The sequence below is a fragment of the Mchenga conophoros genome, linkage group LG9 (genome assembly GCF_057382185.1).
Source record: "Mchenga conophoros isolate Kocher_MC1m ecotype Shallow Benthic linkage group LG9, M_conophoros_male_GT1.1, whole genome shotgun sequence".
Taxonomy (NCBI): Eukaryota; Metazoa; Chordata; class Actinopteri; order Cichliformes; family Cichlidae; genus Mchenga; species Mchenga conophoros.
Window position 1 is genome coordinate 26,307,925 of NC_140534.1, and position 14,346 is coordinate 26,322,270.

The window sequence follows — 14,346 nt, forward strand, 5'->3', positions numbered from 1 at the left end:
TGTGAACTGTGACCCTGTTCCTATACACGTATACACATTTCCGACCTGACTGTATAGTTATGTGAGGTGGAGCCCTTTAAAAGAGAAAGGACAGCGGCATTTACAGTTTCCTTCCCTGAATGAACACCTCTCTCCTCTCAGAGTGCACTGGTAAGTTAAAATGCTTGTGTGTGTTTGTTGTAGCCTGATTTCAGTGTGATAACACGCAATGATAACTGTGTAGACTGAATATTATCAAACAGATCTGTAAATGACATCTGAAAATTTTATAAATCAGCTACCTGAACATAAACTTTTTTTTTTTTAAATTGCAGTGCTGTTTTATTCAAAATGTTTCTTTTGCCAGCTTTTGAAAATTCCTAATTGAACAACATAGATTTGGCTTATTTGTTGTGTGAAATGTAAGAACAATCCAGTCTCTTATGTAAGAGTTCTAATGCTCTGATTTGCCCTGATAGAAATAATCAATAATTGTTCTATTACATAAATTAAGTGCTTATCAGGACTTTTTTATGTGTTCATGACATGGATCAAAGGTCAGTATCACGCAGCACCTGACTAAAGTCACGCTGCATTTCATATCAATGACAAAAACAAGCAGCAGTTTGTACAAGACAAAATGTTACACACACACACGTATATTATATATATGTCTTTCTTTGTGTGCCTTCTTTGCAGATTGACCAGAATGGCCCCTGAAACACTGGAAAGGGTCCACAGCAGCATTTCTCCAGACCCTTCAAAGCAAAACTGAACTTCAGGCAAAAGCACATCTGTCTGCAACACAGACGGATACTTCAAGTTTCAAGGGACAACACGATGCTTCAGCCAGACATTCGGTACACCAAAGTGCGATGGCTATTAACCATCGCTGGAGTCTTCCTGTATGTCGGGGACATTTGGACAGACATTGTACTGGCTGTGAAATATTTTCAAGAGGAACAATACGTCTGGACTGGGTTCACCATGATGTTTATTCTGATCGGGCTACTGGTTACTCAGATCTTCAGCTATGCCTGGTACTGGGATGACTTGAATGACCCTCTCTTAAACCCTGAAGGAAAAAAAGAAATATCAGACATGTCAAAACCTGGGCTTGTTGTCCTGCATGCATTTGGATTTGGCATCTTTACCAGGTATGCCATTAAAATTACAGCTTTCATGAGACCACAGTAGCCGAAGTAGGATATGACCTTTGAGTTTAACACCTGCAAATTAACTTGAGGTTGCTTGCTGTACCTACAAAAAGGAGTGCCTGCATGTTGTGAGTCAAAACGTGCTTTATGATAATCACGCACATTGACAAAGTGGTATTTAATAAACTGGAATGCCCACATTCAAGCTGTGTTCAACTTGTTGTATGGCATTAAGATAAAAGCCTTACAAATGAATCACCGTCTATGCAGCAATAGCACGCTATGCAATAACACGTGCACTGCAGGGTGGCAGCTTGTTTGTTTTCATTGTGTTTGCCTTGTCTCTAGGTATTACCACCTGCTGAAAGAGGGTTTCCAAGTGGTTTGGACGAAATCAAATGGCGATGGGGTGGATAAGCTGAGGGAAGTTCACAAGAAGCTGTTTTGCGTGGCCACCGATCTGAGCATGCTCAAGCTCTTTGAGACTTTCCTGGAGAGTGCCCCCCAGCTCCTTTTACAGCTTTACATATTACTGGGCCACAACGAGGTCTCAGTCATGCAGTGTAAGTAGAGACAAAAGATACTCTACACATGTGTGCGAACTTGAAGAATCACTACTTACACTGCCTGTTCTTGTCTTTCAGGTCTATCTGTGGCCTTCTCCTTCTGTAACATTGCATGGTCACTGGTGGACTATCGCCGCTGCCTGCGGAGATCTCTCCCCTATATCAGAGAAATGCCCTCTGGCCTCCCCACAGCAATCTACCTCCTCTACAAAATTTGTACCATCACCAGCCTCATTCTCAGCTACAGCCTCCTTCTCATACTGAGTATCTACACCACAGTAGCGCTCACTGTCCTCTGGCTGCTGGCAACAATATGGACACACTTGCTTGAAACCAAATTCTGCTCAAGCAGAAGCCTGGAGTTTCTCTACAGGGCAGTTGCAGGAGTCATCCTGACATTCACATTTTTTAATGTGAAAGGACAAGACACAAAAGTAGCCATGACCACCTACTACATTTTCTGCACCGTTATTAACATTATGTCGCCGTCGTTGATGGCTTTGTTGAAGCCGGAGCTGCAAACAAGCACTTTGCTGCTGACAATCAGCGGTTTAATCTGTGGATGCTCAGTGCTGGGACTGGTGTGCCTCATTTTGTACTACGTCCAACTGCATCCCAGAAGGGTGCAGCGCGAAGAGGATGAGGTGGACGACCCGGGAAAGGAAACAAAGTCACTTGCAAGAATCAAGAACTTCTTGAAACCTTAATGAAGAATTTCTTTTTCAAATTAGTGTAAAAGGGTTCAAAAAGACACGCACAGATTCAACCGGCCTAACGATTTCACACGGAGATAAAATAAAGGAGCTTTTAGAGGTTTTGAAGGTACCATTTGCACTATTGGTGGCTAGCTAGACAATAATATATGTGGTTGAATGTCTATTTTATTTTTTCTTTACCTATTTATTCTTACAATGTGCAATACAGTAGGTAATCTGCAAATATTAATGAAAGCAGAATTATCTCTTGATGTTTTCACATGACTTTTAAATCTGAGAAGAAACTGAAAGACAAGATTAATAAAATAAAGGATTTCCCCCAAGTGTGTGTAGTATAATATACCAGTGATGAGAGCAACATAAATACATTGTTGTGCTTCTTAAAGGCTTGTTTGTCAGTGCATCACCCCACCCATATTAGCATTTCTACCCTTAGCAGCTTGGTGAAGCACCAACCAAAGCGTTGTGCAGTGTAACATTTGTATATCCAAATCTTGCAAGTGGACCTGTAGTGCATATGCTCAACACAGGATGGCGCCATTATCTAGGCTGTGAGCTCAATGGTGGCGTGAGCAACAGTAACAAAGCCACCAAAGTTGTTCTTTTAGTAAGAAAGCATGAAAGATTACTTAAAGATGGGGTCAAGTCATTTTTAATCCCTCTAATGTTTTCTCCTTAACATTTTCCATAATCTTTAAAATTATACTGTAGTTGATTTTTTAGGATTCCTAAGTATACTATTTAAGCCTTTAACCTATATATCATTGCCTTATTTCGCTTGTTTTTGCCGAAAAGTAAAAAAAAAAAAAAAAAAAAAGTTCAGCTGATCAAGTACAGGATCACACACAAAACAGGAAAGCTGGACAGTCGAGATGCTCACCAAGAGTTGAAGAGTGGATCATCTACCACTTCAGTAATGTCACTGAACTTGAATATTACTGTAAATGTAGCTACCAGAAGGATCCTCAGCATCCTAATACTCAGAAACTGAAAGGTGGCAACTAAACATCCCCCCTCCCCTCTTGAGAAGTAGTGAAGACAGGGGGTCATGGATGAGCTAACCAGAAATAACAAACCACTGCTAATTTTGTTTTGACTACCAGCAAAATATTGTATGAGTCAAGCCGGAGAGAGCTGCGGACGCTGTTTCTTCCTGGCTTGGGCAGAAAAGGAGGGGAGGGGAGGGTGGCCCAGTGTGAGCTCACCTGGGAGGAACGCTGACAAACCGCAGGGTCCAGAGAGCACGATGGTTGTTGGCTCTCAAATAAGCGCAGCACGTCCCCCTCCACCCCCACCCTCACCCCTGGCCTTCCTTTAATTTAGCCAAACTCTGAGCTTTCTGACTTGTTTACTCCAAGAGGCCACTTTAACTTTCATCTGTCGGTTGTGCCGTGTCAGAAGCACTCCATAAAATGACAAATTTAAGTGAGCAACTTTTGTTGGAGAGGAAATGAATCACTGCCAGGTAGTGCACAGAATTTTACTGTGGAACCTCATCGGACACACTCCAACTCCACGGCGTGCATTTGATTTGTGCGTATTTAGAGAACACAAAGGTGATTAGATATAGTTCAAAAAGACAGAAATGTATGTGTAGATTGTCCGTGATGCTGATTTTTAACAACTTTCCTTTGGGTATTAGCACCTGCAGGGAGGACTCTCAACCAAAATCACATCAACCTTTGCATTTAAGATGATGAATGCGCACCTCTCTGCCCTCTACTGTATATTTCCTCGGGCTCAGTGAACTAATGCAATGTAAATCTGCCAGAGGGATTTTTATTGGGAGAAGACACATGTGTCTTGTGCTGGAGTCCTAAGCAGTCTATCTCTCTGTGGTCTTTGTCGAACTACATATGGCGGTGACTCACCACTGATAGCACTGCCAGGGAACAGTCGCAAGCCATTGGGATAAAATGTGTTGAGTAAAGCATTACCTCCCTGTCTCCAGGAGAAAACAAGCAGAGAGAACGCTGGCGTTGACAGCCTCACAGTAATTTCCACTTCTGGCACTGAGACCGTAATACCCAGTAATCTCTAACTCCGATCTCGTTGAAATGCGCCTCCAGAAAATGCTGGAGCGCTCGGTGAGAATCTGAGAAACTAGACCCAGATCAAAGATGAATCTTCAGAGCACCACAGGTCTCCATTTTGCCAAGTAAAGGCCTGATCTTGCGGTGCTATCGAACACTCGCACAACACGGCAGCAGTACCAACCCAAAGGCATGCAATCACCCACTGTCACCGCCTCAGCACCGGCTCTGATTTGTCTGATTTGAATGGCACTCCATGTCTACGTAAACAGTCTTGACCGCTGACCTTTCCATAACCACCGCTAAACTTTTCACCAAATCTTATCTTTTTGTTTTCCATCACTACATCCTGGAACAGCCGGTCAGAGTTGGAGAAACGAGGGGGGGGGGGGGGGGATTCCTGGCATACACCATCCCCACAATTTGTACAGACACAATAAACCCGGGAAGGCAGGCTGTTTTTCATTAGGGCTTCAAAGTCCATATAAACTATGATTAATGAAGCCCTAAGATGCTGTATGTCTTTAATTATTATGGCTTGACTGCTACACCAGTGCCTCAGATGCATTAGCAGTGTTGGCGATCTGTACACGTCTGCCTGGCTCGTTCTGACATGGCAGCGTCGCCTCATTCTGGGAGAATTCCTCAAATGTGGAGGAAGGGAGTGATAGACCCCCCCCCCCCCTCCACCACCACCACCACCACCCCCCCTTTTTTTTTTTTTTGCAGTGGCACAGAAATTTCTTTAATCACTGTACATGCACACTTACAAATTAGGTTGGGCAGTGACAGATTGGAGAGCAGGCTGAATATAATTACATGCAGTGGGCTGGTGTGTGTGATCACAGCGTGGCATTGCGTTACCCAGAGGGTTCTGTAAATAAAGCTCTCGTACAATGAATGAGGATATTGTATGCATTATGGTGGGTACAATGGTCTTACCATCGTTACTACTAGGATTTTTGCTACGGAGTAGCTGTCAGTCTTGTATGTCAAGAGGCACAATGAGGGAAAGTCAATCTGGGATTAAGCAGAAATTACTGTATATGAGGTCAGTTGTTGCTATAATTCTGACATAAGGCATCAATTTGCCTGAAGCAACGAGTCATCTAGCGTGGAGAATTAACCTCAGATAGACATATCTTAATTCTCGGGAGACATTCTCCTTATTTAGATATTTATTGAGCAATATGAATGTTGATTTAAAGGGATTGTCTGTTATTATATGGCCCTAATATTTGCTCTGGTTATTATATAGCCCCACATTTTTAATTGAAAAATGGAAATCAGTGCACTGATGTGGAAAACACGTCTTAAACTGTTGACCTCATCTCTATTAAGAAGAAAATTGGTGTTTATGACTGTTTTGAGCAAACAGAACATCTCAGGTGAGAAAGGGGTTGTAGCTGATCACCTACTGCTTGCAGATTGATCCTGCTTGAGACTTAACCCTCCCTTCTATGTAGACTAACACACGATTGTATGATATAAGTTCTTTTACTGGCCTAAATCAAAACCAGTTCCTTGGAGCTAAGCTAATAGAAAATAAATGTTAAAACAATTACAGGCGTGTCACCTTGACCCCCATTTCAGCTCTTCACAAACCCACATGTGAGTCATCTTTAGAGGACTTCAAAGCTCTGAAGCAAAGCGTGCTCCCCGCTCTGCGTCTTGTCCAGCCAGTGGGACGCAGAAACAAAGAGCGAAGAGGAAGCTCATTTGTATAATCCTCATTTAGTGCAGGAGGTTTATGTTTCACAGCCACGGACAATCAGCGTGCACTAACATAATGGTGCTACCCATCCCAGCCCGCACACGCGGTTTCTCCCGCACAGACATAGACACAGATAGAAAACAGAAGCCATGTTTATGTTGGGCACACTCCCACAGCGCACAAGATGATGGATTATCCAGTGTTCTTGTTTATTTGTGCTGTGCAGGGTAGAAATATGGGTAAGAGGACCTCATGCATACAGCCTATGTATGGCAAATACAATCAGCCGTAAAATAAGATTGCATATTATGAATGAGCAATGGGTTCACACGTACATATGCACAAGGCTGCAATCAAACACACTAGCATACACACACACATACACACACATCTTTGTGCAAGGGAAGCTTGTCTTGATTAACCTGGCTGGCAGAACCTGACATGTTTTTCCTTTTACGTCATGGCCTGTTCCTCGAGCGGCTCAGTGGAAGCCATCAATTCTAGTTTGTCTGCAGTTTGTCTATTTGAATCTTTTGCTAATCTGGATTATTCATTGATGGCCCGTTGGACTTAAACAGGAAGTGCTGAGCGATGGCCACTGTGGTATAGTTTTTAACATCATATATCATGTTTTCTTTTTTTCTTCCTTCTGTCAAAATGGCATCAATCAGTATGGCCACCAGTGAAAGTTTGTAAAATCCGTGGACTCCCTGTGGATTAGAGCTTTACCCCGATGAGAAACACAAATGGCAAAAGAGTCTTCTGATAAGGAAATGATTATCAGGGTGAGCCATGAAAACTGTAAGGGGGCGTACAAAGCATCTGTGACTTTATGAGTATGGGGGGGACAAACGTTTTTCTCTCATACATTTTCTCTCTGAGCCGCGTACACAACAGCTTATCACCCCCTTGACAATTTTCTTTTTCGCCCAGTATCACAAAGGCCAAAAATGTTGAGTAGAGCAAAAGATGCTATGCCTGATTATAACAAGAGGTCAGGTCTTTGATGCTGGTATGGTGAAATTTGTTATACGTTAAGCCAGTGCTAATGTGATTATGGACATTGATCCATTAAATCTACTGTAAAAACGCAGCCTACACTAGTTTTGAACTCGATACTGAGAAGAAATGTGAGAGGTGAAACATTAAAGACCCTTTGATGTAATATTTAACCCATCTGCAGTGAATGGGAGGGAAATGACCATAAAACTCCTTTTGGGCCTGAGCAACAGGGACAGGTCGGTGTGAGAAATGGGATGTGTGATTTTCTCTCTGGTTTCTTGCGGTGCCATTCCAGCGTATGCATGAAAAGGGGGCAACTGCCTGTCATGATTACCCCAGAGGACGTTTTATCAGGGCAATAAAATCAGGTTCTGTGTGGCTGGAATAGACTGTGGAACTCCCCCGCCTACTGGGATCGGGCTGAGTCTCAGCCTGCCACCCCATTCCTCTTCTGCCACGGCCAATAAGGGGAAAGTTTACCTCAAGTTTGGCTAAAAAGCAACACAACAGACTCAAACTTGCCTTCAGTTTGCTTTTTAGGCTTATTATTTTACTGTAGAACCTACGAAATCCAGATGGGCCATATGCAGTATATGCCCAATCTTTTGGATATGGCAGTTTAAATATTTTGTTAAATATTTTGAACAAAAGATAGAATTTTCTTTTAATCATTTCAGATTTTACACAAATTATTTTCTTTTTTTTTTACACATATACATATATAATAGATATATTTTTATACTGATAAATAATCAATACTGATTTTAACTTACATATGATCTAGTTTCATGTGAATTTATGCTTGACAAAACCAAATATAATGAATTCTAATAGTCTAATAAAATGGCAGCTGAGACCGTCTAAGCTAGTTAGCTTAATAAAATTAGCTACAGTCTCTTTTTGTTAATAAGCACCACTGTATCAGTGTTAGTTTATCAAAAGTGATTTTATTAATTGGATTTAATGGGATTTTTTTTATTAATAACTGGGGTAAAACATTTGCTTAAGCTGTAGCTACAGAAATCTACACAAACAGGCAGATTTAAACTTAGCATCGCTAGCTAGCTTCTTTCTGTAATAGCAAATGCGATGATAGTTTTAAAAAAATACTAAAACCAACTTAAACATTTTCATGGCATACAATTTTTCATTATGGCAAAACAATAAGTCAGAGCTTTTTACAGTTTTGAGCAAACAGGCTACTGTGGTTTACTATTGCCTTTTATCTAGAAATGCTCGGTGTTCATACCTCTAACATTACTGAAAATACAGTCCAACAGGGGACTTTCACAAGGCCATAAGGACCTAATTTTATTGTGGATCAGCAGAAATTTCCAAGTGATCCTTCTTTTCTTTTCAAAATGTGTCTTTCTCTTTTTTCTCAGAGTAATTTGTTTAGCACATATACATGAGGTAGTCTTTAGTTTTGTCTGAATTCATGGTCCTGCTATTGACAATTAATGATGAAACGTTCCACCAGCATCATTTCACAGAATTAATCAGGAATCCGATAACTAGAGAGTCGCCCCCTTGCCTAAAAAAACCAACCTTCCAACTTCCTCAAACTTATAGAAAGCAGAAATGCTCGGCTCACGTGACTGCTGCTATCTGTTTTCATTTGAGTGTCAAAAAGCTATCAACATGGCATCTCAATGGGATGTGCACAGTGCAAGGCCTTTTGGTCTAGCCCGTAATGCAACAAAGGTGTGGTGACTTAGTAATCTCCTTAAAAAGGGTCCCTGGCAAAGCCACGGGTTCACTCCTGGGCCCCAGAGTCTACCAGAGGAAGCTACCCCCAAACCACCACCAGCACCTTCAGATCTCAACTCAGATAAAGCACACTGATGACATCACCGTCTCCCCCTCTTTAAAAAAAAAACATCCCAGTGGTCTTCCCTTATTAGCATGTGCAGTGTAGCGGGCAGCGAGAATAATAATGCGCTCTCCCTCTCACACTGACTGAGCTATTTGGTTGAAACCACAAAGCCCCAGGCAGCAGCCAAGCTAAATAACAGTCAGAAGGAAGATGGTCATAGCATTACAATTAGAGGCAGTTTATTTTGCATTCTGCCTATGCCAAGGGGATCTCAGGCTGTAATTTCTGCCAAAGATGTTTGAAAGTTTAAGTTGTTGGAGAAATCTGTGGAAAGCTTATGAAGGTTTCAGATAGAGGAGTGCGGTCAGAGGTGACTCTGGGTGAAAGTTGACCAGGGGAAGTGGAAATGAATTAAAAGCTGTTTTTTTCCTTTTCTTTTTTTTGGACAAAGAATGTCTGCTGGTTTGCTCAAAGGTCAGGGAACGTACATAAGAGCAAGCAAGAATGAATGAAGTGCTTTATTCTTAATAAGTCATTGGAGAGCTCAAACAAACAGCCCCCTGCTTTTCCAGATTGGCAACGTCTTCTGTGATAGGAGTTTTACATTTGACATAATTATTATTGATCATTTTATGGAGCAAAAGTATAGTTTAGGCCACCCAAGGGTCCCGTCCACGCCGGGCTCCATGCATACCCAAATAGGGCTCTGAGTTCAGGCAGGCACATGTGGGATTTCCTCCCAGGAAACACACACCGGCAGACACATACACACAGAGAGACTTTTAGCATTATTACAAAGCTCTGTTCAGGGTTTTTGGCTTGTGTAAAATATTTAGCTTATAAGGCCCTTTGCTGCTTTCTCAACCAACGGGGTGAGGTCTGCCTGTCGATGCGGATCACATTTGCAACGGTAAAGATTTCAACTTTTAGGAATATGGTCCACTGGGCAGCTCTGAATGGACTTTTAGGATTCATTAGAGGAAATATACAGACTACCTGCTGTGTCATTTTCCTGATGGAGCATCTGAATCTGCCAATCATGAGGTTAGACGAAACATAATATTAATGTATTAGATTCAAAAAATTTACGAGGGGTCCACAGGCTGTCAACTAGTGGTCACCAGAAAAAAATATAAGTGTAACCGCACCACAAATATCAAGTCAACAACAACATGCTGATAGCAGCTTTCATGCTGATTTGGCATGAAAAATAGCTTTTAAGTATCATGATAAAAGTTCATTTACTTTGATAACAGCAGATTTTTGCTTAGTAGTTAATCAAGCCCATGATGTTATTATTAAGCCTATAATTATTACTCTTATTTCTACTGGTTAGTGTATTTTTAAAAATCTGGGGTATGGTTTGGACTGAATTTATTTTAAGATACTATCTGACTTTGTGTGTGTATGAATAGCTGTGTTCCTGGTTCATTTCTGTCCAGTAGATGGCGGTATATATACACGAAAACACATATCCACGGCCCCGGCCTTCCGGGGCTCCAGTCACCGGCTGCCCCTGTGCGACCAGAGGCCAGCAGTCAGACACCTGATCGGCCTCATTACACTCATCTCCACTCTGCAATAATTAGCCCGACGCTTCGGCTGGTTTCAAGCAAACTGTGCTGTGCCTAATTAGATTTTCAATAAATACCGTTCAGTGATTTGAGACAATTAGCCTGCCACTCCTGTGTCTTCGATGCAAAGCTGTTCGTTGCATTTCCAGAATTCCCGAAATCAGCGCAACTAATGTCGTAAACGATTATGAAAAATATGCATGCATTATAGTAATAAGGACAGAAAAGAAAAAATAATTCTGGATCATATTCCTTTAGTGATGGTAAAGAAAAGGAAAGAAATTTAATATATAACAGGCTAAATTTACTCCCAATTTTCATTCTATTTTTTTTAAAGACTAAGCTATTTTTCCAAGTCGATGACAAAAAAAAATGTGAAAAAAGTTGTAATATTCTATTCTTGTAATTTTAGAACTGAATAATACACTAAATATTACCGCATAATGTTTCAGTTAATCTAACCGTTTAAATTGCACAACTTAGAGTTTAATTTTACACATATGCGAAATTATTTATTTTGTTGTGTGTTAATTTTATTTTGCTTGGTCTACTACACAAAATACATAGCAATCCCCTTTATGCTGCATGCCTGTTAGAGTATTGCTATAAAATGTAAATGCGTTAAAAATAATAACAAAAGCATCATCAACAACAACACATTATTATTATTATTATTATTATTATTATTATTATTATTATTATGCATAGATTTCTCATGTCGTAGTGGCTGAATAATTTACCACTGTATTATCTATCGATTGAGAAAAGAAGCGATCCGTGCGCAGCTCTCCTGCGGAGCGATATGGGCTACAGTAAATGTCTCACTCACAGCAGCGAGTGATCAATAATCCAGGGAGTTTGGGACAGTGGTGCAAGTCACATGACGGCAGATTCCATAAGAGAGGCAACAGGACAGGGCCAACCTTGACACTAAAAGGAATATTGAGTTTCAAGACAGTGAGAAGTTCAGGTTTCATGCCTAACATAGAGAGGCCGCAATTAATGAAACCGGAAAATTCAAATCAAAGCTGTCCCGTAAAGGGTTTAATATAGTAGCTAATTATTTTTTATGAGATGCAGGGAAATAACATAAATTGTGGATTATTTATAAAAGTGCTGCAGTGATTTATGTTAATGACCTCTTCTTTATTTAAAAAGAGCATATAAAAACTGGCTTCAGTGTTTAAAGATTCCACAAAACGTTTTTAAAATTTTATTTTTTATTTTATTTTTTACAAGAGCTAAAATCAAAAGTAAATCAACCACAGGTGAAAATTGCTTTTCACTTTTGATTCTGACACTAATACTGCCCTGCCTTCAATAACGCTCCCACCTGTCCTGGAAAGTGATAAAGCTCTTCATCTCACTTGCATGCCTTGCCAGGAAGTGACGGCCTAATGCTCCTACTTAATGATTTCCACAGGATAGGCTGTGCATGACAGACGCCAAAGAATCGGCCCTGCGCGCGCACACACGCACGCACACACACACAAATACTATCTATAAGATGGATACTACAGTTGGTTCGGTGCATCTCAGTCTTGCCTGTGTTTATATAAGCTTGATTTTCACAACTGGAAAGTAATAGCCATCTGCCCAAGCAAGCTGGAGGGGTATCATATGTGAGCAGGTAACCAACGGCCATTAAAACCTCACACACCAGACCGAGTCCACGTATTCACACATACACACACACTGCAAGTTACTGCAAGAGTCTAAAAGAGAAGGAGAGGGAGGCAGAGATGAAATATAGTGCAGGCGCCTGTCTGTCAGAAACTCTAACACAGACAGGACATACCAGGCAAAGGAGCATGTCACTCATGATGGTGATGATTTATGTGTGTAATATTTGTAGATCTACAGCACAAGGCTTCCCACTATAGACGCGAAGGCGAAAGTGTAGGCAATATAGAAAGTCAGACAAGGGAAATGCCTTTTCATGTCTTTTTAGGGTTGGATCGCATTGCTGGAGCAGTTTCTTATACCGCAGCAACACATACGCCGATGCAGGGTTGTCTGCTCGTCACCAGACTGACCGGCGAGAGGAGTCAGTCGGGTCCTGGTTAGTTGTGTTCGCAAGTCTCGTCTCCCCAGGTAGTGTGGGAAGGGTAAACTCCCACCCCCCCTCCCCTCCCCACCTCAGCCTTTCCTCAAAGGGCATGTGCGACCCCGTGATGACATATGACCTCTTCAATGGCCCTCCTGAGCAGCATCTGTCATTTCCCACAATCCCGGGCCCATTTTCATCTCAGGGTAAGCTCGAAATTACAGGAAAGAACAGGGGAAGCTTCCTCCTGGCCAGCGGGACTCTCGTACAATCCACGCTGAGTCTATTTCAACACAGTGGGTTTGTGATAGGAGCAGGTCTTTGGCATCTACGCTGAGAAAAAGCACTTATTGTTGTTATTGTTTTGCGGCTTATAAATAATAAAAAAGAAAAGTTGAACTGCTTTGGATATTTTATTGTTTTACACTTAAAATGTTAAGAATTACATTAATCAAACATGCCTGTGCAGTATAATTTCTTTGTTCAGCATGTAAACTGCTGGGTTTTTTCAAATGTGACTATTCCCAGCAGTAACAATGTATCAAATGTATTAGAAGCTGAAAAGAATAGTTGCACATTTTAACATCTCATTTATTCAGACAACATAAGGAGTGCCCATTTATTCCCCTGGCTATCTGTAATGGTCGAATTACCCCCTAAAAGCTTCTCCTTTGGCGTCTTTGTAATGAGGCCCCTGTAGACTACAGGTTGACATAAGACTGCGTTCACAGCTCACCCCCGCTGCACCTTAACCTCACCCCGCTCACCCCCATCTCCGCCATCCAGCCTGGAGAGCCTGGAGCGGATCGACCAGCAGAGGTCCATCTGCACGGGAGAGGGCGAGCACAGACGGAAGCCATTGAGGTGGAACATACAGGAGAGGTCCTGACAAGATAAAGATATCAGGAGCAGACAAGGGCAAAGGAACATATTGATGGAGAGGGCCTCTCTCAGGGTAGGGTGACACCAGATACCTGCTATTTAAAACAGTGGTTTCGCTTGCTCATGGATTTGTCCATGCTGCAGTGCCATAACCTAACTGGGAGGGTCCAGAACTCTCTCTTCCTTTTCGTGTCTTCTCCACCGCCCCCTCCTCGCTTTCCGTGTCTTCATCCTCCAGACCCTAACCCTCTTTTACACAGTGTCAAGCAGACAAACACAGTCACCCCTATAACTGCTAATGCTGCCGACATAAGGCTCCATCTTTGGCCCCTAATGAAATCGGAATATGTGTTATGGAGTTTCAAACTGGATCATATTAAAACCATCTTTCCCTCTCTCCCAGACTCTTCCTCATGTCCCGATTCAGAGTTAACCATTAGTGTTCCTCTAGTCTTTCAGTGTGACGAGGGGGGCGGCTCAGGCTTGTCTGGCTGAGGGCCAATGCCCCTTTGAGGACGGATACCGGGGTCCAGTCTACCCACTGGCCATGCATTGTGTGAGTGGAGCCAAGTGACAGTGAGTCCTGGGCAACAGCTGAAAGACGCTGGCAGCGTGAGCCTAAATGGGGGAAGGGTTCAGTCTGGCTTTGAGCTCAGTCTAAATCTCCCAAAAGTGGAAACAGTGTAACAGAGAATTGTAGCCATTGTCTACAGAAGAGGAATGGCTCGACTCCCATTTCGAATTTTTTTTAATTCTTGATCAAAGTTGGTAACACATGGACTCATCAAAGCAACATTTTGATAAATATAAAATCTTTTATTTTCCCGAGTTTCTATCAGCAAACTGCGATGTGCAAAACA

At 41.9% G+C, this 14,346-nt stretch overlaps 1 protein-coding gene across 1 annotated transcript; it reads left to right on the forward strand.

The window, feature by feature from the left end:
* xkr9 (XK, Kell blood group complex subunit-related family, member 9) lies at nucleotides 1-2,705 on the forward strand. The gene is made up of 4 exons (XM_085285972.1): nucleotides 1-150; nucleotides 679-1,136; nucleotides 1,485-1,699; nucleotides 1,781-2,705. Exons 2-4 carry the CDS (start codon nucleotides 820-822, stop codon nucleotides 2,407-2,409), a joined length of 1,161 nt encoding a protein of 386 aa, XP_085142098.1. The 5' UTR covers nucleotides 1-150; nucleotides 679-819; the 3' UTR covers nucleotides 2,410-2,705.
* The last annotated feature ends 11,641 nt before the right edge of the window (nucleotides 2,706-14,346 follow it).

Excerpts from the sequence above, each read along its gene's own strand:
- xkr9 (XM_085285972.1), top strand. The coding sequence starts at position 820 with ATGCTTCAGCCAGACATTCGGTACACCAAAGTGCGATGGCTATTAACC. Across the intron at positions 1,137-1,484 it reads GGATTTGGCATCTTTACCAG|GTATTACCACCTGCTGAAAG; the intron begins GTATGCCATTAA and ends CCTTGTCTCTAG. Across the intron at positions 1,700-1,780 it reads CGAGGTCTCAGTCATGCAGT|GTCTATCTGTGGCCTTCTCC; the intron begins GTAAGTAGAGAC and ends CTTGTCTTTCAG.